At 37.4% G+C, this 24,941-nt stretch overlaps 1 protein-coding gene and 1 pseudogene across 1 annotated transcript; both read left to right on the top strand.

Annotated features, from left to right (window-relative positions):
- LOC150092062 (adult-specific rigid cuticular protein 15.7 pseudogene) overlaps positions 1 to 23,323 on the top strand; it is a 46,270-nt pseudogene extending 22,947 nt beyond the window's left edge.
- A 97-nt stretch (positions 23,324 to 23,420) lies between these two features.
- LOC150092061 (beta-1,3-galactosyltransferase 1-like) lies at positions 23,421 to 24,445 on the top strand. The gene is made up of 2 exons (XM_090415341.1): positions 23,421 to 23,932; positions 24,085 to 24,445. The coding sequence occupies exons 1-2, from the start codon at positions 23,421 to 23,423 to the stop codon at positions 24,443 to 24,445; spliced, it is 873 nt and encodes a 290-aa protein (XP_090271467.1).
- The last annotated feature ends 496 nt before the right edge of the window (positions 24,446 to 24,941 follow it).

Below are 24,941 nucleotides of genomic sequence, written 5' to 3'. Positions count from 1 at the left end.
ATCACACTAAACAGAACATGGGTCTCGTCAAATAGAAGTCTCTTTGCGTGTATGCTTTGCTGTCAATACGAGTTCGGGTCCCCCTTTCCCTACTATTCCAGCCAATACCCTTCACTTTCCACTAAGTTCTGATAAACTGCTGCTAGAATCTGTTTCAATTTATCCTGCAGTATGACGAACAGTTGACAAGTGTTCCTTGGGCGAGTAGGTCTGGCATGCAACCTTTGCTCCAGCTCATCCTAAAGATGTTCAGTTGGGGCTTTGGGCTGACCAGTTTAGTTCTTCCACCTCCATGTCTTCACACCACGGAGCTAAGGCCCTTGCTCTGTGAGCAGATGCGTTATCGTACTGATACAGGAAAGGGCCTATTTCAAACTAATGCCACAGTGTGGGAAAAATTTAATTGTCCAAAATGTCATGGTAGGCATCAGCGATTAAAGATCCGGATGCAGAAATCAACCGACCCCAGACCATCATGCTACGTCCTTCAAATTTCACGGTCGATACAAGACATTCCTGTCAGTATCGTTCATCAGGCATCAGCCAGGTCCAGACATATCCATCGGATTGCCAGATCGTTTACTAACACGATCCATCGCTCCACAGGACCCTCTTCCATTGATCCACAGTCCAATGATGGTGTTGCTTGCACCATTCCAGACGACGCTGGAAATTAGCAGGTGTAATCAAGGGCTTGTGAGCTGCAGCACGATGATGAAACCCAAAGGCAAAACCCCTCCGCGTGAATAGTTTTGTCACTGGCATCCGTTCCGGGGCACATTCGGAAGTGCGATGGTTGCTAAGGCTGACTGACGATAGTTTGACAGTTTGCCAGTCCCGATTTGCAATTTCTTAGGCCTGCCAGTTCGCGGAGGGGGGGGAGGTCCAACACGTTTCCACTTCACGATAACCTCGTTGACAGCAGGCCGGGGTGCCTGCAATGTGACAGAAATCTCTGGGACCGAATCACCGAATTTGTAGGCTCCAACTATCATACCACGTTCGAATGGACTAAACTCTTTTTGTCCACTCATTCTGATAGCAAAAAATGTCTACATAGCTAATGCCCACGTGCCTGGGGCACCATAGTGTATGTTGTTCCAGGTATTGGGCAAATACCAGTATAGTTATAAACAGTATAATACATCAGGAACACAGCTTTCTTGAACACAGGTTTCTTGAACTGAAAATGAATAATTTGATGGAAACAGTATCCATTAAAAAAACCCATGAGAAAGATGGGGGAGACATACTGTTTCCACTCTAGATGGATAAATATGCTTTGGAACACATGGAATAAAATCACCAGTATTGGCAAGTGCAATACGTCAGTCTAAAGTAAGAAGAGATTAAGTAGCCACAGTCTGAGAAACTCATACCCAGCTGTAAGGTAATAGGGCTTGGTTAGGAGCTGAAAGGGAAGAAACTGATTTCGAGGATGCCCATGTCTCCTTATGGATGTTTATAGCAGCTAAATACTAAAGATTAAATTTAGATATTCTAATTCTAATAAAATCTCATAAAGCATAATGAAATTATAAGGAACATTGTTACGCAATTAGGGAGTATACGTGATAGGTGTTACATCGTGTTGTTGAAGAGCTCTTAGCAACAACAACAAAAAAAAAGAGGAAACAATGATTCCTGTATCGATTGTAAAATAATACAGTGATCCCATTGTTGTTTAGACGCATTCTGCTATAAAAACCTCAAGCATGAGAAAGATAATTCCTGTGGCTGGAAGAGTTTGATCAGGCTGATAATGATTAGGACTTCGATCAGTACATAAGATCAATTTTATTTATTTTGCTGATGAATTTTCGGAATTCATCTTGAGAATCATGCTTGTGAGGCAGACCTGAATAAACCTGAAGAAAGGGATTTAGATAGGCCCTTGTATTTTACGGACTACATCATTATTTTTAGACCGGAGAGATCCATGAGTTAGGATCTCGGTGGTGTCTATATATTGCTAGTTTTCCGGAGAGGAAGATGTGAAGACTGAGAATGGTGAAATCCGTTATCACGGATTACGCGACATTATCCATCGATTACATTTAAGTTGGAACTCTGTATAGGAGTTCCTATATAAAGATCCTCATTTCATGTGGTCAATCAGCGGCTTCTTTCCAAGGTGACTGAAATTTTTATCCTAAAAATTCGGTCGCTCTCTTAGAGATAATTCCAATGTTTGGGGTGGTCAGGCTTATAATGTTTACAACTTCAGTGTGTAGTTTAAATCTCATTTTTACCGAGCGATGAATCTCGTGTATACATTTCGATACGTAGATTACAGATAGGAGAGTTGAAACCTCCTGAAAGATAATCTGAAGGTAAACATTGGATTACGCAGTGTGTATGGTTCTTGGACCAGCATAGAAGCGGTGCTCCGGTCCCATGCATGCCTAGTGAAAGGTTTTGTAATCAGTCCTGATACCCACGACTGGCTCTGACTGGCCATTAAAAGAAAGAAAATGTTACTTATGTCGTTCTCTTTCTTTCTAATGGCTAGTTAAGAAATCGATTTGAAATCTAACGTGGATCGTGTGACAGGAGGAAAAAGTGCATGTTGTTTCACTACATGTGCTGGCGTTTGGACTGTTGATTGAGAAATCATTGAAGACAACGGTTCCTATCCTTTTATTACTGTTAGAAGAAAGAAGACTAGAGCTGGCTTTCCACCTTTTTGATAATTTTGTTGCTAATGAAAAGAAAGAATCAGCTGGACTCATCCAGATGGATCAGGACTTTTTCTGAAAGGGAGAAATCCTTTCTGTTGATGGCATTCTGACGAACAGTAATGGGTACGAAACATTTATTCTCCAATGAAGTCAAGTGCAAGCGTCGGGAGACAGGATGCGTGGACGTGTTACCACTTCGGGGGTGGGTGGTTGCCCCATGCTAGTGTCATAACTATGATGGCCATCACAGCACAAGCTTTCGTGGATTCCTTGATAGCAATTGGAATTGTCATTGAACCAACGGAGTTCTGTTTCCCACCGAGATTGCAGCGGAGATTTTACGACCGCTGATCTTAGGGAAGGGTGACCCGTAGTTATTTCGCTAAGCGCATGGCAAGGCAGCTGGTTTGCTGTATCTTTGTTCCTACGGTTGCGAATAACGTTCGGCCACTAGGCAGTTAATAAACAAAGATAGCCTAATGTCTTAATTGTGGAGCGGTTGTGGGGGATCACATCAGGCAGGCTTGGTGGGAGGAACTCAACCCTTGGAGAAAACACCTTTCCATGCACCCTGACTGAGGGATAGTTGCTGATTCCGTTTAAAATATGATTTCGTGATGTCCATACCCCGGTTTCTGATATTTGGTTTGAAAAAATTAATTATTTTTGTATTGAATCCTGTGGTGACTATATTATTACGAGATATAACGCAACAAGATATAACGCAACATCCTACGTTTTATCCTGTATCCTCGTGTTTCTTTCTACAACATAGACAATCAACGAATCAATGTGATTTGCTATTTCTTCCTAAAATAATTCGCGTATAAAATGTTTTAATATAACTAAAAATATATTTTATTGCAATAGCAAATATGTCGATACAGTTTATCGTAACCAACATCTTATTCTAAGTAAAAATATATCATGCAAATACAATTCAGGCGAATCAACTTGCATGGTATATTTTTATTTAGAATAAGATTCTGGTAATCATAAACTGTATGGACATAAAATTCGTTTAGAGGTCGCTCTCGCTCTAATACGGAGCATGGAGACAGATTTTTGGGTATAACTGCAAATCGTAAACGACGCACCGTGGCAGGTCAGCTTGCAGGTCAACTCCATCAAGCACAGACACACGGATATCTCGACAAACTGTGGTAAGACGTCTGTGACAAGTAGGACTATAATCCTAAAGGCCTGTACTCTGTGTTCCTTTATCCGCAGCTAATCGTAGAGCACGTTTTGAATGGTGTTGTATCCATAAAAATTGAAAAGGACACCAATAAACGACACTCTTTACAGATGAGAGTCGTTTTTGTCTTTCTTCTGAATCTAGATGATACTTGATCTGGCAATAAAGTAGTACTGCTTGCCATCTCGAGAATGTTCTTGAGAGAAACTACTGGAGTAATGGTGTGGGCAGAGCCGTCCTAAGGCACTGGGCAGTTGCCGTGGAACCCCATGCTGCCATATTGTTCATGAGAGATCTCTTGGCAGAGTGTATGCATATCTCGACCTCTCGCTGGAACACTGAACTAAGAAACAGAACAGGAGATGGCGCACAATACGTCAGTAACTAAATACGTTTCTGAACTCTGACTCATAAAATGTGCAGATGTTTATTCGTGGATTTGAAATCTGTTTTCCTCCTTCAATCAGTTGAAAAACAATTGGTTCTGATTAGCTAAACAAAAAGTGTGAAACAACTGGCAAAGGTGTATCAAAAAGACATTGGTTCTGGAGACCTTCTAAATGAATACAAGCATATCAAACTCTAAATGGTTTGTGATGAAAATTGTGAGACTCGCCCTGCATTGTATAGAAATATAATTTCGGAGAACTTGAAACTGTGTTTCGCAATGTTGAAATTGCAATCAGGGTGTTCAGGTGCATGATGTTGGCCAATAATACAGTGGAACATTCATTTTCAAGATTGAAACTTACAAATAATCAGCTTGACAGCACAGCACAACAGGGCAGGTAGCGTTTTTTCAACTGGCTTTCACTCATGTGCAAGGAAAATGACATCCTGAACACCGTTGACTTTAAGCCAATTACAAATCAATTCTCTGCAAATAAATTTCGCAAACGTTTGTGTTTATCCTCGATTTACAGCATGTCATTTTATGTTTAAACATTGATTTTGTTAAAATTATCAATATAAGATTGCCTATAGAATTATTACCAATAATTCTATAGGCTTAATTTTATTGACGGTTTACAATTTTATTCCCTTAGGTGGGTTGGTAGAGGCACCAGTGCATTGCTTTGCCAGGAGGCATTAGGTTTATTGGATGCACCGATCTACTACAAGTACTGGAAAAAGAACTATGACTGGTAATCGAAGTTCTTCAGTCAAGTTCGATTGATTTTCATTTTTATGGATGACAATATCACACCACATCAAGGCCCTATCCTTGCTCTGAACGATGAGTGGGCCAGTTGTCTTCAAACACTCATGAATTGCTTGGTTCTAAGCATGGTACTGATTACTGCTTACATTATTTCAAGTTCCAAAAATAAGATACACCTGGAAAGTGCTAGGGATTAAAATAGATATCAAGTAGATTATGTATTGCTCAAGAAATATCGGACGTGACCATAACCTTGTCTTAATGAAAAAAGAATGGAAACACAGGAAATAAATCAAAAGAGACAAACCAGTAAGATGGAACCTTGAAAAATTAGAGTGAAAAAATAAAGGAAAGACAGCAAGAGGCATCTCACCTCAACATGGCAGAAAACAGAAATAGTCAACGATTATTGAAAACTAATGGAATATGATTAAAACGTTTATTACAAATGCATCGAAGCAATAATTGAAAAATACAGAAAAAGAAAAAACATTGGATAGCAGGTGAAATATTTGGCGTCATGGACGAAAGAAGAAAATATAAAAATGCTCTTAAAGAAGATGTGGCAAAATACAAATATCTTAAAAATTAAATTACAAGAAAATGTAGACAAGCCAATAAAGAATATCTGAACGAACAATGTAATAACATAGATGAATTATTTATAAAAGTAAACAGAGAGAGAAAGAGAGAGAGAGAGAGAGAGAGAGAGGCCTACAATTCTATGAGTAATTTTCCAATTTAGAGAGTCTAAATTGGAAAATTACTCGTAGAATCTAAGGATATATTAATGGAATGGAAGAATTACCTTGAAAAACTCTATATGGAGACGAACCGCATGTCTCGATATTAACATAGAAAATCAAAATGAAGATGACTTATGACCACTAATAATGCGAGAAGAATTTTATATAACACTATCAGAAATGAGTAAGGGAAAAAGTCCAGATTTAGACAAATTCATTCCTATAGAAATACTACAAAATCTAAGCGATGAAATCTAAGCAAAATTCTACCAATTAATAGTCCTAATATATGATAGAGGAGAAATACCAAAGGAGTTTATGAAATCAACTATAATACCAATACTAGAAAAGAATACTGCTAACAAATGCAGCCAATTTAGAACAATATCTTTAATCCTACATTTCAGCAAAATTCTGCCAAAAATTATTCAAAATAGAATTTATTCAAAAATTGATTGTCTACTGGATGAAGACCAATTTGGATTCTAAAAGTATAAAGGAACAAGAGAGGTAATACTCTGTTTAAGAACAATAATAGAGTGAAGAATAGACCTTAGTAGAAATACGTACATTTGCTTCCTTGATTTAGAGAAAGCGCTTGATATAGTAAAATAGGAAATACTCCTAAACTGCCAAGCTAATATCGGTATAGACTTGAGGGATAGGACAATAATTTATCAAATTTATAAAAATCAAAATGGACTGATTAAAATCAATGATAAGGAGAAAATATAAGGAATGGAGTAAGACAAGGATGTATACTCTCACCACTTTTATTTAATTTATATTTATTTCATTTATATATTGAAAATGCCATTCAATAAACTAAAGATAAAATAAATAGAGGCAGAAAGATAAAACTCATAGAGATAAAAGGAAAATCTCAAGCACATGACTTGCTCATGTGTTTTGAGATTTGATATTTCAAGTCATATTAAAAAATTAACAAAGACATTGATATGTTGTATCGCACTGTGTGGATGTGAAGCATGGATTCTAGGTGGAGAAGACGTACGAAGATTGGAGGCTTTTGAAATGTGGTGCTGGCGCCACGAATGAAATAAAATGGACAGAAAAAATCAAACGAACAAGCCCTGAGAGTGATAAGCGAAACAAGAAATCTAATTAAATCAATGAAAATTAGAAGCTACCCGTCCCAAGATTGGTATCTAATATGAAATATCTAGTATTTTAATATTTTAGCGATGGTAGAAGAGATCCTTCTCTCTTTACCAAATTAAGTATTTTATGAAAAATAAAATTTAAAAAAAGCTAAAATATAAACAACGATCTTTCTCATTTATTTTTATGGTATCCAACTACCACCAAACATTTTTAGTAAACCTACAGTACATTTGTACTGTGGGTGGGCCAGGGATCTTAGCGGCAAATAAAATGTTAATGAAACATTCTTTGAAAACACTCTAGGCTGATACTGCCATGCACTTTTAAATCATAATACTTGACACAACAGTCCTGTAATTAATCTCAGCGACTCAAAACTTTCGAAATGTACTAGACAAGAGGTTCAACAGATGGTGAACAAAGTCTCTGTTACATCATCTTTTGATTTCGCATGCATGTAAATTTACAAATCATACGCTTTGCGACAGCGTCTGCTGAACAGAGAACGCATTCAGGTAGAAAGAACACGTAATTTGTGGGAAAATGAAACCGTGAAGTATTACTCAGTAAGCCTACACTAATAGGAGTCAGAAATCTAACTTCCTCCTAACATCAATTTCACTTGATCATGTGATAAATGTCTAAATACTTTGACTTTTTTCAGCTCATTACCAGATTCTTAACTCGTATACAATTGCTTATTTATACTAGATGTATTTGTTCTACATGTTACGCTATGTGGCTAACAGCATCATCGGCAGGTTGCTTAATATAAATAAAAATGACAAAAAATAAACTTTTCTCAACAGCAGTTAATAAGTTGAAAAGATCGGAGTGATAGTTTTGTTGCGAGTGTCATTAGGAATTTGACTCTGAAGTCGCATAATATGTTCTTTGTTGCGAATTTCGAATCTTTTCCCAGTTTGGCCTATATACATCTTTCCACAAGAGCACGGAATCTTGTATACACCGGGATGTCTTTAAAGAAGATAAATATGTCATCCACATGTCTCTACCATACATAGGGTTCAAGGTTGCCTTCTTCTGGCGATTCTTCAAATTTTTCCAAGCATAACGTGGAAATCGGACACAATGCAGTCTCTTTATTCACCAATGTCTCTGTTGATGAATCAATAGATATACTTGAAAACTTACTTCCTCAAGACCTCACCCATCTCTTTAAACATTGCCTAAAATCTTTATTCTTCACATGGAAAGGAAAGTTTTACAACCAAATAAATCGTCTTGCACTGGGCTTACCTCTATCGCCAGTAGATCAAGAAGTTCTACGAGGTCAATTGTTCAGAGCCGCACTAAATAGAAAGCAAGGAATGATCCTTCACGATATCTGAAAGTCATTGATTAGTCTGTGTAACACTAAAGACCTCTCCTACGGTAATGAGAAAGTGTCCAATCCCCTGCTTTCATTTCTAACACAATATATATTATTTTCATAGCATGGCCTTCAGTGGGGTCGTAGCGTTATAAATCTACTTTTCCTTTTTTTTTTTTCTTTTGCCTGTGAATCCCACCTGCAAATTTTTGTAAACATATTAGTATTGTTGGCAATTGGTTGGAAGCCGAAAGCACTATGGACATTACAACCATACTAGCGAAATATTATTTTTGCAAATTCTCTTTCTGCTTCAGGAAAATATGGTTCTATTACGAACTTTTTTTTTTTTCATTTGCGCTGTTGGGCTTGGTATAATGTTAGGATGAAAATCAGGCATCATCCCAGCAAGGCTTCTAATTTATCCAAATTAATTATCTGGCATTCCTTGAGCTACAGAAATATATTTGTCAACGAACGATGCAACCAAATCAGAACTGAGCTTCAATTGAATTTTAGATATATTTTAACTAAACTAGCATACATATTATTCGCATGTATATGCTGACTGATACTCATTTACGAAGCGTGGAGAAAATAGGAATGTGGCAAACTCTTACTTCCGTTGCATTCAGTAACATCACAAGAGGGGGGGGATCAATTTCAAAATAGATTTACGACACACCCTGAATATGTTGCATAGTGACAAGGAATCAACGGTGATTCTCTCTTTGCTCGTTCAGCTCTGTCTCCTCTGGCTGCAAAATCAATGAATGCGCCTCTCAGGTAAACGTTATTTTAAAATAAAATTATATTAAAATGTTTATTTGTATAATTAAATTTTTGATGCAGTTAGGTTATTCTTAATTATTAGATTGTTAAATTATTCCCTCTAAGCAGCGTATTAATACGTGCTATACGTTACCACGCTTTCGTGGGAAATTTTTAAACCCATACGAGTAGAACTTTCTATCGAGAGTGCCTGTCAAGCGACATTCTCGTTATCCACAAGAATTGCCCACTGCTTTAAAAGGCTTCTGAATTCGTATAACTTAACCTACCAGTAATTTGAACATGCTTTTATTTAAAAAAAATATATTAGTAACATTTTATTATGATATACTAAGTGTCTAAACTGTGGCTGTAGCGACATACAAATTCCGTGGTAAAGTACACAAAAATTGCGACGATGGGTTTCCTATGATTGTGAGATTTGGAAAAACTAAATGTTATCAAACTCGATGACACGACCGATTTGTTAATGGCGTGTGTTCTTATGTCCGTTTACCTAACTTAAAAAAAAGTTTTTTTTTTTTTTTTACTTTTTTTACGTCTCTAGAGCTTGTGGTAGTTTAAAACTGTTGTAGGTCTACAGTTGGATAATCCATACTGGTGGGCATTGGTTAACTACTGACCCTCCGGTTAGTTAAGAAATTGGCAGTAACTAGGAGATGAGAGCAGCACGTTGATGGTCACATCATAGTCGTTTATCGCGTTCTTGGAATGATCTGAATTACAGGTTTGTTTCCACGCTATAGAGTAGACGCCTGCTCATTTTTTGTAATCGATAAGGAAAAAGTTGTCCGATCGCTAGATGGATGGAAACAGTGATTTCGATGAGAAAGGGACAAGAAGTCTGTAAGTTCGTCTCACTTGGGCTGCGTTGTTGTGAAAAATACAAGAGATTAAGAATGACTGAATGAAGAACGTTTTCTTGGACAGGAAAGGTGCAGAAGATTATGATATGAGTCACCAAGAAGGAAGGTGAGTTCTACAATATACATCCTATCCTATCCTAATTTACGCTCACGCGTAGACCTACAAAATTTAACCGTGTAGGCATTCGGAACCTAAATTCTACGGAATAGGTTGGTTACTCCTTATTCCTCAAGGTGTCCTATGTCTGTAGAAGCGTGCGTTTACGGGGTCGGTTTGCCAGTTCTGGGAAACGAAAAACCCGAGTTTCCGGGTGAAAAACCCAGCTACCTCCGTGTGAGACTGGCTAACTCACCTTTCATCGAAAGATAAAGGTTGAAAATTAACGGGAATCGAACCCGGGTATTTCACACCAAATGGCTTACGTCTGTACTGACTGAGCTAAGGAGGCGCCACAATATTTATATGCTATTTATGTTTGGAATCGGTTTACTATTTTTTAAAATCAGGTAATCATGCATTTGCGAGCGTGCGTGCACCCACACACACACATATACATACACACATTAAAAGACATCTTTCTTTTCTCAGTAAGTGACCCTTAATGTCCTTTTTTTAGAGTAGTAAAATTTGCGTGTTTAGGTCTCCAAAATGGTCTTTCTTTAACTTGCTTAGAATAATAAAGCAGTTTTTTTTTTTTTTTTTTTTTGGAAGGGGGATGTCATTTCCTAGTAATTGTAGTATACAATTACTTCCACCCTAGAGTACTTTCGTACCATGGGTAGGATAAAGATACTCTTTTTCTATTTTATTATTTTTTACAAAATTCTGCATAACCCTCTTCTAGAGACCAAACATGTAATTCTTCTTTCTAGCTCCTTCAGTTCTTTTATTAAGCAGCACTTTGGTTTCACACCTAATGACAATCATAAACATCCACGACCGGGATTGGAACCCTCATTCTGTTTATTAGAGTACTAACCACTCGATCAAATGAGCAGGAAAGTTGTCATACTTGTTTGAATACAGTCATTTTACTTGATACATCAATCTCTTTGTATTTAACTGAAACAATTCTTCTATAAATGTAGTGATACCGATGTATCGCAATTAGTCTCTTACATTCCATTTTTGCTCCCTGTGGAAAAATTTACCTTCCAATCCCATCAAAGAGGTAATGAGCTTTTTTTAAATGAAGGTGAGTTATTCCATTTACGCCGTGCAAATTTCATCGCCTGCTGTATGACCAGCACCCTGCTGATTGGAGGATTGAAGTGGCATGGAAAAATTCCATGTTTTGTCTCTTGAGTAGAGAATACGCATTACGTAATCCTTAGCCAATTTATAACAATAAAATGTGTGAGATACTTTTAACTCTTCGGGATGACATTATTTTTTTTTTTTTCATAGCGATACCTTTCCTTATTCTATTTCCTTAGTTTCTTCCAGATAATGTTCAATTGTAAAAATATCCGGTAAAACTGAAGAGTACAGTAACACACACACACACACACACACACACACACACACACACACACACACACACACACACACACACACACACACACACACACACACACACACACACACCTGTCATTTCAACATTTGCATATCATACAATTAATTACTTTTTAGTTTTAACAGCGCAATTCATGAAAATTGGGGCTCGTCAGTACATTTTGAATCATCCCATTTCGAAAATTGGACTCTTTCCTTTACAACGGTCTTTTCGTTAACTAATTAATGCTGTGAATTTAAAAACGCAGCACATTAACACAGCAATTACAAGTTATTGAAAAAGTTAAACTTTTATTGCAACTGAGTTTTTGAAGATTTTCGTTAGGCTAGTGAGACTTTTGTTGCTGTTTTCTGTCCAAGCTTATTAATTCTGGGTTGAATTGCGATAGAAAAACGGAGACAATCAGAATTGCAGCCGGTTCTTTTGTTTCGTTATAAGCACAGTCATGGCAGAAAATGCAGTTTCACAAAGATATGTGGTAGTAAAAAAAAATAAAAAATAAAAATTCCATTTCCAAAGTAAACAAACAGACAAGTATGTGAAGTTGCGCCTGCAGGTAGTGCAAGTCTAGGTGACCTCGCACGTAGTGCAAGTCTCGGAAACTCGTGGTAATGGTGGAATAAGCTTTTATCACTATTCTTAATATTCCACCTTTTCCACGAGTGGCCTAGACTTGCACTACGTGCGGGATCATCCAGATTTGCACTACCTGCAGGCGCAAACTTCACATACTTGTCTGTTTGTTTACTTGGGAAATGGAGTGAAATTAGGTTTAAAATAGCTTGGTACTAAGTAAGACTAGTATCTTTACTGTCCACTCAGTCTCCAAAAGAGTGGGCAGTAGGGTATAAAGGCCTCGCCTACTCCCTATTGGGGAATAAAAGGCGTTAGCTGTTTTTTTTAATATGTAGATACCCGATATATATAAAATGATAAGCCATTTTGTGTAACGTTTTTCTGTCATGTTTTTTTCAAGTTATTTGAAACGTTTTGAAACTCAGGGGAGAGAACCGGCTTACCAGTCAGGAACTAGGGGGGATTGGGCGCTGTAGACGCCAGGGGCGCGGTATATATATATATATATATATATATATATATATATATATATTTTTTTTTTTTTTTTTTTTTTAACTTGGGGATATTGTATATTAGGATAACCAAGTAATTTTATATATTTTATAAGCTTGGTTATTTTAACTCCTAATCCCAAGTATACAAACAATTAAGTTTGCACCTGAAACAAGAAACCAGAGGAACTCATTGTAAAGGTGGGTAAAGCTCTGATCACTATTCTTAGTATTTTTCCATAATGCAATGTAAAGCACATCTCACAATGCATTATGGGTGGGTTACTACCCAGACCGGTTTCGACCTTTTTTGAGGTCTCCTCAGTGAGTAGCTAGACCCTAAATACCAATACCAAGGTTCCTTATCCTTATAAGGATAAGGACTGGCTTAAAGGGGCGAAGCAAGAATGCTTTTCATCTACCCCGTTACCTGTAGAGGACAGTGTAGGGATAAGGTGTTATTGAGCTATTAAAGCTCTGATCATGGCAGGAGGGTAACAGCAATAGCCGAGCCTCAGTTAGAACTTCATTAGCTACAGCATTGCCATCCATTACCCTCCAAGGGTATCCAAGAGTATATTGTTTAAATACCAATACCAAGGTTTTAGTAATACGGAGCCTTATCACCTTTACCTATAGAAGTTCCAACAAGGTGTTTTTATTTTTAATAAAAATCTATGGAGGAGATAGAGATGTAATAAATTTTTTAACTTGGAGATATTGTATATTAGGATAACCAAGTAATTTTATAAACTTGGTTATTTTAACTCCTAATCCCAAGTATGCAAACAATTAAGTTTGCGCCTGAAACAAAGTTCAAGTCTAAAGATGTTACAACAGATGAACTTTGTTTCAGGCGCAAACTTAATTGTTTGCATACTTGGGATTAGGAGTTAAAATAACCAAGTTTATAAAATTACTTGGTTATCCTAATATTCCCGAAGTTAAAAAATTTATTACATCTCTATCTCCTCCAGAGATTTTTATTAAATATAAAAACACCTTGTTGCAACTTCTATAGGTAGAGGTGATAAGGCTCCGTATTACTAAATAATACGGAGGCCTATCACCTTTACCTATAGAAGATTTACCTTTACCTTATCACCTACGGAGCTAGACCCTAATAAAACCTTGTTAGGGTCTAGCTACTCACTGAGGAGACCTCAAAAAAGGTTGAAACCGGTCTGGATAGTGACCCCAACCATAATGCATTGCAGTATACATCTTCTAGTGAGATGTGCTTTACATTATGGGAAAATACTAAGAATAGTGATCAGAGCTTTACCCACCTTTACAATGAGTTCCCCTGGTGTTGTAACATCTTTAGACTTGAACTTTGTTTCAGGCGCAAACTTAATTGTTTGCATACTTGGGATTAAGAGTTAAAATAACCAAGTTTATAAAATTACTTAGTTATCCTAATATACAATATCCCGAACTTAAAAAATTTATTATATATATATATATATATATAGGGTGTCCCAAAATTCACGCAAGAAGTAATTTTGATAGAAAACGCAGGATTTTAATTAAAAATTGTAATTTCTTATTGATTCATAAAGTATACAGTATAGGGTTATGCATGGAATAGCATATCGGGTAAATGGCCTCCACTGCTTTGCTGGCACATACGTCGAAATTTTCCATGACCGTTTTGCATAAATGGCTGAATTTCGTTGATACAGGGTTCAATTTCTTCCTTCAAGGCGTGGGTGGTAGTGGGCTTGTTGGCATAAACCTTAGGCTTCAAAAAAACCCAAAGAAAAAAGTCCAACGGCGTTAAGTCACATGATCTGGGCGGCCAATTCTGATCACCAAAACGGGAAATTACACGACCAGGAAATGACTAATGCAGTAATTGAATTGTTTCTCGGGCTGTATGGCATGTGACACCGTCTTGTTGAAACCACATGTCGTCCACATCCATATCTTGCAATTTAGGCACAAAAAACTGGATTATCAACACCATTAACTGTTATTGCCTTAACAGCCGCATTTTCGAAGAAGAATGGATCGATGATGCCTCCAGCCCAAAATCCGCACCAAACAGTGACACCTTGTGGATGCATTTGTTTCTCAACAATCACTCGTGGATTTTCTGAACCCCAAATGCGACAATTTTGTCGATTATCGAAACCATGAAGATGAAAATGAGCCTCATCGCTGAAGATGATTTTGTTCGAAAAATAGGCATCCACTTGTTGTTGTTCCATAATCCATTCAACGAACTCTCTTCACTTTGTGGTCAGTAGGCTTCAGTTCTTGAGTCAATTGAACTTTGTAAGCATAAAGATGCAAATCTTTCGTGAGAATACGCTGTAGAGAGCTTCTTGAAATGCCCAATTCAAGACCACGGTGCCGAATTGATGCCAATATATGATGAGTGGCAGCGTCACGGGACGCACACTTTTAGACAGAACTTAAATAAAAATAAACTCTGCATTTTTTAAGGCAATAATTATATGTATTGAATTATTATATTTGTTAAATCATTTTACTACTGGAAGAACAATATAAACTACTTCATTTATAATAAGTTGTTAAATTAAATTTAATTACATATTTCTGTAACCAGAGCAGAGCAAGTGACTTTCAATGATGCGTTACTCTGGAGCGCATAGAAATCTACCACTCCCACTACTATTACTACTACAACTCGCACAGAGAAGTAGTAGATTTTATAAATTGACTAACTTTTTAAAGCAATTTTGATTCTCTGTTGAGAATATAAATCCCTCTCGTCATTGCAGGAAGCTCAGGTCATTGCAGAAGCGTAGCTAGGGAGGGGCGGCACTTTGAACTTTTTTTGCAGTTATTTCTGAAATACAGCCGCGAGAAGTCATTTCAAAATATTGTAATACTACTGCGAATTTTGTAAGCGGAGTTTTTCTAAATTGAAATTGATATAGTGCTTTTATTTATTTCCCTATACGTCGTTTTTTGAAACGAAAATCACAAGAGCTGCAAGCTTTTTTGACCAAGCTGGGCATCGCCCTGGTCGCGTGTGGTGACATAGCGTAAAAAGTACGACACGGAGCCTCGGTAAACAGGCCGCGTGTGCTCGGTCGCATATTCACGCAAGCGACCGTATCGTAACCAGAGACACACACGGAGACAACGTCCGCTTGCTAGTCGCGGACGGAGAGAGAGTCGAGCGTCAGCGTGACGTCAATGTGATTTAACTTCCCCTCATCCCCCTTCTGGTGACATCACTTCTGGTAGCGTACGAAGACGAGGTACCCTCTCACGCATTAGTGCGTCCGCCGCGGTCTCCCATAGGCTACCATGTTAAAGAACTAGCATTTTGAAGGGAAGGAGTCCGATTTTTGAATGGATTAATTCCCAAACCTGAAACGACCCAGAATTTTAGTAGTTTTCACTATTCCCACTGAAAGGTAAGAAATTGCATGACATGCTAATTTCGGTATTTCGAATCGAGACATTTTCTTTCAATCTTTGTCAATCACGGTACTCAGTTTTCGAAACAAGCACTTTCACCCTACAATACGAACTTGTTAAGAAAGTATTCAGTATTACTAGATTTGAGAACCGGATACAGACTACCTTGATATTCAATTTCAGTAGAAAAATTTTCTTTATACTTCCTTGCTGATTGGCCACGGACATTTGCAACACAGATGTTATTTCCTTCAGTTTTGAGACCAGAGGATACCCCGCTCATTGTTGTAATAGGCTTGCGGGCAATTTTTATGAGCGGTCATAAACAGCGTCATTCTCTTTCCCATATGCTAAAAGATTTCGATGTCTGAAAATTAACGATAATTCATGAATATTTCCATGTTTAAAAATACGCGACTTGGTCACTGACATTTGCTACACAGATTTTATTTAGGTGTGCTGGATTTGAGGTTTTCGACACATTCACGAACAGTATTCTCGTCAGAATATTTCCACTAAAAATATTTATTCTTAAAAAATGCTTAGAAAGCTAAACTGGCAAATTCCAGGAGAACGTCTTGCGGCCCTATTTATTTGATGCCAGGGCTTGGCGGTTGAGAAACATTACCACAGATGATACAGTTTTAAATTAAGATGAGAAGATTATTTAATTCAAAGGAAATAATTAAATATTTTATTCTGTATAATACTGTTGTAATATGAATACAAGTTCTAGTATAGTGTTAGATTAGGTGCAGTCAACTGAATCAAGAAGGCTGTGAAATGGTTGAGTTTACAAAATTAGTTGCGAACTTTGTTTTCTACACCAAACATGCAACATTTTCAAGTCGCTTCATACCTCTAATAAACGAGGTTGTTCTTGTGATGTGTTATCGCACCTGGAGATGAAAGTCATCTGCTGCCCATAACACTATGTAGTTCGAACTGGCAGCCTGTTCGGAGATAACGTAATTCAAATAAATAAACACTGAATAAAAAAAAAAAAAACTTTTCTCTATTAAAATTAATAACTTAAGTCAAATCGCTTTTTCCTGAGTTTTAAATTATCATGGTTTGCAAATTGTTAGTCAGCAATTAACTAATGGTTTTCGCTTCATCATTAGCAGTTCTTAAGTCCTTTAATAATAAATTCCATAATAATAATAATAAATAATAATTTATTACTTATTATTAATTTTTAATAATTTAATTATTAATTAATTATTAACAATTTAATAATAAATCCCATAATGCAGTTGGGCGAAGCAAGAATGCTTTTCATATTCCCCGTTATCTGTAGAGGACAGTGTAAGGATAAGGTGTTATTGAGCTATTAAAGCTCTGATCATGGCAGGAGGGTAACAGCAATAGCCGAGACTCAGTTAGAACTTCCTTGGCTACAGCATTGTCATCCATTACTCTCCCTGGGTACCCACTTTAGTCACCTCGTACGACATACATTGGGGCTGATACGTAAGTAAAGCCCTGTATAAAAATTAGAACGATCCCTAGACCACTCAATAGTGGCCGAAAGATCGTCCAACTCAGCGTTGGCTCCACTCGGTGATGGGGAACCCCCACTACCGAGCAGAACCGCTCATATTCCAGAGATACGCATCCACCGTCGAGGCCCCTCAAGAGCCACGCTGGAAAATACCCTCCTCAGAGACTCAAAATGCTCTCCCACGGCAAACCCGCCGAACTCAAGCCCCCCCCCCCCCCTCACCGGGAGCAAAATTCCGGAAGAAACCTGAGAGAGAGAGAAACTCTCGAAACTCTACGTCCATTTAGTTGCCTCTTACGACACGCATGGATTTGCGGTGGAGCTATTTTTATGTTATTCTCATCTTGGCGTTGTGTATCGAACGCCGATGCTTGCTCGTCTAGTCAAAGCTACCTTGGCTTGCTCGGTTGTAGAAGCTTCCAAGTCCTCGCAGCAGCACTGTGATTTCATGCGCGCGCATAGCCATTTCACGTCGTCTCACTCTGTTGCTTAAACACAGGCCATACGCAGTCAAAGTAGCTCTAGTCAGTGAGCTTCAGCCAACCTTTACAAGTGGGCGTGTTGCTTGGAAAAATTAAGTTACAACCAACTTTTTATGACGATGTTATTGACCAATTCATGAAGAAGAACCTTAGGGTAGAATTCGTATTCAAGTAGCTAAATTGAAAAAGATAGAATATCATTTTTTAAATAAATATTGTATTTGTATGATTAAATGTACATATATTTCTAAATATATACTTTTAAATGGTCAATAATTCATTATTCTGCTAATCAGACTTCAATCATACTTCTCACTCCCTGAATGCTAACAAGAGCAAGTGTGAATGTCAAGACCAGCATTCGCCCCTGGGTTTATCTAGCTTTTACAGACTGACACAGAGAGAGATATTTGGCCCATGACTCTCACTAATTATAAAAGGTGAAGAAAGGCAGCCGACACGTGCTGCCATCTCGTGGTTATTGTTCGCAACTAGCATGGGATCTACGATCGATTTTGTTGGATTTTCGAAACGAAATCCCCGAATTAAGTGCACGCGAGCACGCACGCACACACACACTACAAACTCTAAGCATGTTTTTTTTTTTTCGATCATCAGCTGCAAATATATGTTTCAGTTCTATTTTCTTCTTACAAATCAAATTGCTTACAGACAAGTTACTCAGCAAGATTATACGTATTATGTACAATTTTGTGAAGACAAATAAAAATCCTTATCTTCAAGCGATTTCAAACGTACAAGTGTGGAGCTTGATCCACCTTTTGTACGAGTTGCCCAGAACTACTTTAAAATAGTGCATGTCGAGGCAACTCGTAGCAAAGGAGACTAAATTAACGTATGACTTAAGTAAATCTCTGTTAGATATTTCTGTTTAAATTGTAGAAATTCATTTACTATTCTCTAAGGGGAAACTTGAACACTTTTTAGAGTTAAAAATACGTTTTTGGTACTTCTGGTGGGTCGAAAGATGAGGTAGAAGGATATGGTATGCATCAGTGTGAGATTTGCTTTCATGTACGAGGCTGGAATCAGTAAAACATTCATTTTTAATGTTTGTAAATAATAAAAATCTAAACATTTCATGTTTTCGTTTATTTGTTTAATCCTAGAAAGGATTCTTTCTCATTTTCCTTCATTGAAAGTATCGCAATTTTTGACATAAACACAGGGTGGCCATAAAATAAGTTTCCCTCTTTGGAGGCATCTGTAGCTAAAACCAATAAACTGAATGAGACCAAATTTTATATTGAGACTTCTGAAGGCATGGGGAGATGATTTCCCCGAAAAAAAGATTTATTACCAAAAGTCGCCAATAGGGGAAATTTTGGCGCTGACGGAGCCGAAAACAAGCGGATAATTTCATTAAAGGCAGATAAAATCGGATAATAATATTTCGCGGCGTAAGTGACAGCCGCGTCACTCATTCCAGCTGGATATATGGCACGTTACAATGATAATAATAATAATAATAATTAAACTAAAACAACAACTTGTGAGAGACACAGAAATTAATGTAGTGATTGAACTCAAGGAAATAATAATAAGCCAAAAGGCTATTGTTAATAATTGGTTGATTTATATATAGAGGATATTCATAGATATTATCTTAATATTAATATCACTAATCCTACCATAGAGATGATGTTTGTTTATAACAATTTTTTTTTTTTTTATTTCCGAGTGTACCTATATATTATTATATGCACAACGGTTCACTCCAATTGGTGCAATGATCTTAACTCTTTCAGAATCCAAATAATCACTGACTCAAGACCAAATACAAAATAAACACATTTAATAAAACAAAAACAATATATATATATATATACACTTCAAACAATATTACATAACTAACTACAAATTAATTGGATCCAAGGCCTTTTAAAAATAAACTCACACTTAAAACTAGACTAAACACTTTGTTTTCAGAAATGAAAAAATGTTCATAGTCAGTTTCTTTCTCTGTCAAGGCCCTTTTCCGAAGATATTTGACTCTATTCTTCATTTTCACAGGATCCTTTTTCATTACTCATGTAGCACACTTTAATTTTTCCTGACTTAATTCTGTCTCTTTTTAGTAGAAATAATACTCAGATCCGGCGTCCTTAATACAGATGAAACTTGTTAATCAGAGTTTTTTCAAACATTCCTTTAGAATATAAATAGCAACTTCGTCTTTTATTCACTTATGCTTATTTATTCCACGTTACACTTAATAGTTCCACGATTCCTTTTTCGGGATATACTATTAATTTTCTTCCGACTCTCACAAAAAAAAACTCAAATTCCTCCGAATCTAAATATCTGCCGGCCTATGTTTATTATTTACATTCTCCCTTTAACTGAAGGAAATAATGTTTTCTTCATCAGAATCAGGGTTCCCTGGACCACTACACGATTTTCAATGTGCTGACCTTTCCTGTGTACAACAAATTGCATCTGCTGTGCGCGACATGCTCTACAGCTGAGCGTAAGGAGTCGGATTGGATGTTCATAACAGCCCGTTTTATGTTCTCTTTCAAGACATGCAAGTTGGGAACGCCACCAACATACACAACGCATTTCAAATACCCCCACAGCCAAAAGTCACATGGAGTGATGTCCGGGGATCGAGGCGGCCATGCCGTCGGAAAGAACTGACTGATAACCCTCTCATTACTGAAATGCTGGCGTAAAAGGCGCTGTACTGAACGTTCAATGTGTGGCCGTGCTCCAACCTGCATAAAAATTATGGAGTTCAAACATTGTCTTTGCTGCAATGCAGGAATGACAAAATTTTCCAGCATTCGTCCATAAATCTCTCCAGAAATGGAGCGGATTATAGGACCTGTAGGGGTAATACGCTCAAAAAACGTTATGGTCCTATTATGAAATCGGCTGTGAAGCCACGCCACACGGTTATTTTGGAGAATGCAATGGTACTTGCTGGATCACTTGGGGATCTTCAGATGCCCAAATTCTGCAGTGGTAGTGTTGACCGAACTCATTCAGATAAGCATGAGCCTCATCACCCCACAATTTTCTCCAAGGCCACTCACTGTCGACCTGCAATCGGGCAAGAAACGTTAGCGCGAAGGTCACGCACTTATCATAATCTGCGATAGTTAGTGCTTGCACATGACTGAACTTATACGGATAGAAGTGAAGCATTTTCCTTAAGATTTTCCAGACTCTACCATAAGCCATATCAAGTTTGCGAGCTATGGCATAAGCACTTGGATGTTCTGATGTCGATGGTCTTTAATATTTTGGTTAATTTTCTTCACGTATTCAACAAATAGCGTGCCTTTGTATTTAATTTCTGTATTATGACGGGTTGGTTCATCAGAAAATAAATGTTTCTTTAGTATCGTTTTTGAGTATACTTTTTGGAGGAACGAAGAATTTGAAAGTACTTGCTTTTGCTTGATTTCGATGTCCATTATTCAGAAAAAATAGTAAACATTCTAGGTCTCTGCGCCCGTGTTTACAGAAGATAAATATGTCATCCGCATATCTCCACCATACATGGGGTTTAAGGTTGTCTGTTCTGGCGATTCTTCAAATTTTTTCATGTATAACTTGACGATCGGAGACACTGCAGTCTTTACTCAGCAACGTCTCTGTTGAAGAATCAATAGATATACTTGGAAACTTGCTCCCTCCAGACATCACATATCTCTTCCAACCCTGCCTAAAATCTTCATTCTTCATTTGGAAAGAAAACTTTTACAACCAAATATATCGTCTTGCAGTGGGCTCACCTCTATCGCCATTAGATCAAGAAGTTCTACGAGGTCAATTGTTCAAAGCCGGACTAAATAGAAAGCAACGAATGATCCTTCACGATATTTGAAACTCATTCTTTAGCCCGTACAACGTTAAAGACCTCTCCTATTGTAATGAGAAAGTGTCCCATCCGCGGCATTCATTTCTAACCCAATATACATTATTTTCATAGAATGGGATCGCAGCGATATAAATCTAACTTGCCTGTTTGTTTGTTTTTTCTTTTGCCTCTGAATCCCACCTGCAAAGGGTTGTTGTCGTTGTTAGTTGGTTAGAGACCAAAAGCGCTATGGACGAGACATTAGCGAGATTTTATTTGTGCGATTTCTCATTCTATTTCGAGAAAACGTGGATCTATTACGAACTTCTTTTTTTTTTTTTTCATTTGCGCATTTTGCCTTCGTACAATCTTAGGATAAAAATCAAGCATCATCTCAACAAGGCTGTTAAGTTATCCGAATTAATTATCTGTAATTGCTTGAGCTTCAAAAATATAATTATCACTGAACGATGCACCCGAATTCTTCAATTTAATTTTCGAATAATTTTCTGGACAGAGTTTGATAGACAGAAAAGAAAGTAGAACAAGAGGAAGCGATAAGGACTAAGGAAATCCCTGTATATGGCACAACCTTGTAAACATGAAATTAAGAAGTTTTTGTTTACGTGATTGCATGGAGAATTTTTTGTACGCGAAATGTACTGCTTGAGAAGGTGGGAAGGGTACGAACAGTAAATGAGTATCTCAATGTAAATAAATACACCTGTGGGATTACATGGCATAGCTGGCGTTTTGCGATAATGTGCAGGAGAACTGCGAATGCCTTTTATTAAGCTGTTAAGTCTCTGCTCTGGAAGAGTTCCGAGGGAGTGGAAAGAGAGCAAAATTATTCCTTTGCATAAGGGAGGTTCTAGGACTACAGTAGGAATTATGACCAATCATTATCTCAGGCGTGGTGGTAAAAGTATTAGAAAAAATTGGTGAACATGAGAATTCAAGAACGGGTAGATAAACATATGATACTGTATGAAGGTCAACATGGCTTTGTGAAGGGTTGGTCGTGGCTTAGTAATTTATGAACCTTTTATAATAGAGTAATATCTGAGTTGGATAAAGGAAATGGCTAAACGATGATTTTGCATAGGATACCACATGGAACACTGTTTTGCAAATTAGAACAAATGGGGATGGATATAACACTGGTTAAGTGGATAAGAGGGTGACTGCGCGACAGATAGCAGAAACGTGGTATATAGAAGAACGGAATCCAGGCGAAAGCTAACGATTAGAATTGTGTTGCAAGGTTGGGTGTTGGGACCGTTTCTGTATTATTTATACATAAAAGATATTGGAAGTGACCTGAAAAGAAATATTCCGTTTTTTGCTGATGATGCGAATTAAGTAGAGTAATAGTTTATCAAGGGTTTGTCGGATAACTATCCAGATTTCTGATAATGTAAACCTTTTGGTCTCTTGTGTCCATTCCGAAAATATTTTAAAAGAAACTGATTATTTATTAAATGTTTCATATGACAACGTCTCTGTGTTGCTTTTGTAATAGTCATGTTTTCCTTTTTTTAACAGGTATTGTAGGAGTGAAATCAAGAGAAGATGGAGGAAAATTCATCGTGTTATTCTTATTATGGTCATCTTGTTCATAATTATAGCCAGCATGGTATTGCTACATAACTATTGTTCAAAACTTCATGAAGGAATCACAATTGCTGAAATACTGCAATTCAAAAATAAAGATTTTCGATGTATTCACAGTCATTGATTTCTGTTCAGCCGGAAGAAGGACAGCACGACTCAACTGGACATCCTACTACCGAAAAGGACCATATCACTACCAAAGAACACGTGTTGCTCCAGGATACAGCACTACCTAGAAAAGATGAAGAATTTACATTCTCCACAAACAAAGACCAAGATAACACGTCATATTCAGATATGCCAAATGACAATCCGCATCCGTATACCTTTAAACTTAACCACCCCGATGTCTGTGATCTGCAAGGAAATGACCTCTCATTCATCGTCGTAGTTTTCAGCGCAACCTCTCATTTCGAATTACGGAAAGCAATTCGCGAGACTTGGGGTGGCTACGCCCGATCTAAAGGAGTAAAAATGACATTTTTACTTAGTGTTCCTACTGACCAATCATTAGAAAAGCAAATAGTCGAAGAACACAACGAATTCAAGGATGTTGTACAATCGACTCACCTTGACACCTACAGAAACTTAACTCTGAAAGCAGTTGCCATGTTGAAGTGGGTTAACAGCTTCTGTCCTACGGCGAAGTTCGTAGTAAGATCGACGACGATAATATCATTAATATTGACAAGCTGTTAGAAACTATGAAGAAAACGAATCTTATTAAGACAATTATGGGATACATAGTGAGAAACTGCTGTCCGGTTAGAAACATCGAAAGTAAGGTTTATGTCTCTCACGAGGACTACAATCTGACTAAGTTCCCTGATTACCAAGCGGGCGCTATGGTCATTATTACAGGTGACTCAATTCTCCCCTTGTTAAACACCAGCTTTCACTTTCCTTATATTCCTGTTGAAGACGTTTACCTGACTGGTATGGTGGCAGACAAGGCGAACATCAGCAGAGCGCCTTTTCCAGAAATTATTAAAAAGAAGTTTTTTAAAGTGTGCACCTTTAAGGAACAATTTGGTGTGAATTCTTGTGATCCATCTGACAGACAAAAGTGGAAATTAATCCAGAATACTGTTTGCAACGAAACCTCTGCTGCTAAAATCTTGGGTTACTAAGATTATTCAAATGTTCACCACATTTTCTACTTTACTATCTAATAAATAAATAAACCATTGTAGAAAATCATGAAAGGTGTATTTCTTAATAACATTCTTATATAAAGTCATCATTCTCTATGACAATAAACGGACACAGATTTGTTGAAGACGTATATAACTGTAAACACAATCCGTTTTCTTTAATTTGTGTAATATTGGAAATCGCGATTATTTCCATGGTGTTAGACCACCCAAGACCATCCAGGATCCTGCATCTTCAGGATTTAATAAATGACTACGAGCTGACTGACACCTTCAGACCCTTGCACCTACATGAGAAAGTATTCTCCTGGAGGGCCAAAGGTGGACCTACCAGTCATATACCAGACACGGCTCGATAGATACTACACATCTATGCACCCAGTACCCTATGTAAGGAGAGTCATATACCATCCATCTCATGCATCAGACAATGATTCCATCCTTCTGAGCATTTGTACCACTGTATCTGCTA

The sequence above is a fragment of the Typopeltis vanoorti genome, unplaced genomic scaffold (assembly GCF_054136105.1).
Source record: "Typopeltis vanoorti isolate ZY-2024b unplaced genomic scaffold, IOZ_Tvanoo_1.0 HiC_scaffold_867, whole genome shotgun sequence".
Classification (NCBI taxonomy): domain Eukaryota; kingdom Metazoa; phylum Arthropoda; class Arachnida; order Uropygi; family Thelyphonidae; genus Typopeltis; species Typopeltis vanoorti.
The sequence above is the reverse complement of the archived record's forward strand: the minus strand, read 5'-3'. Positions and strand labels throughout refer to the sequence as shown.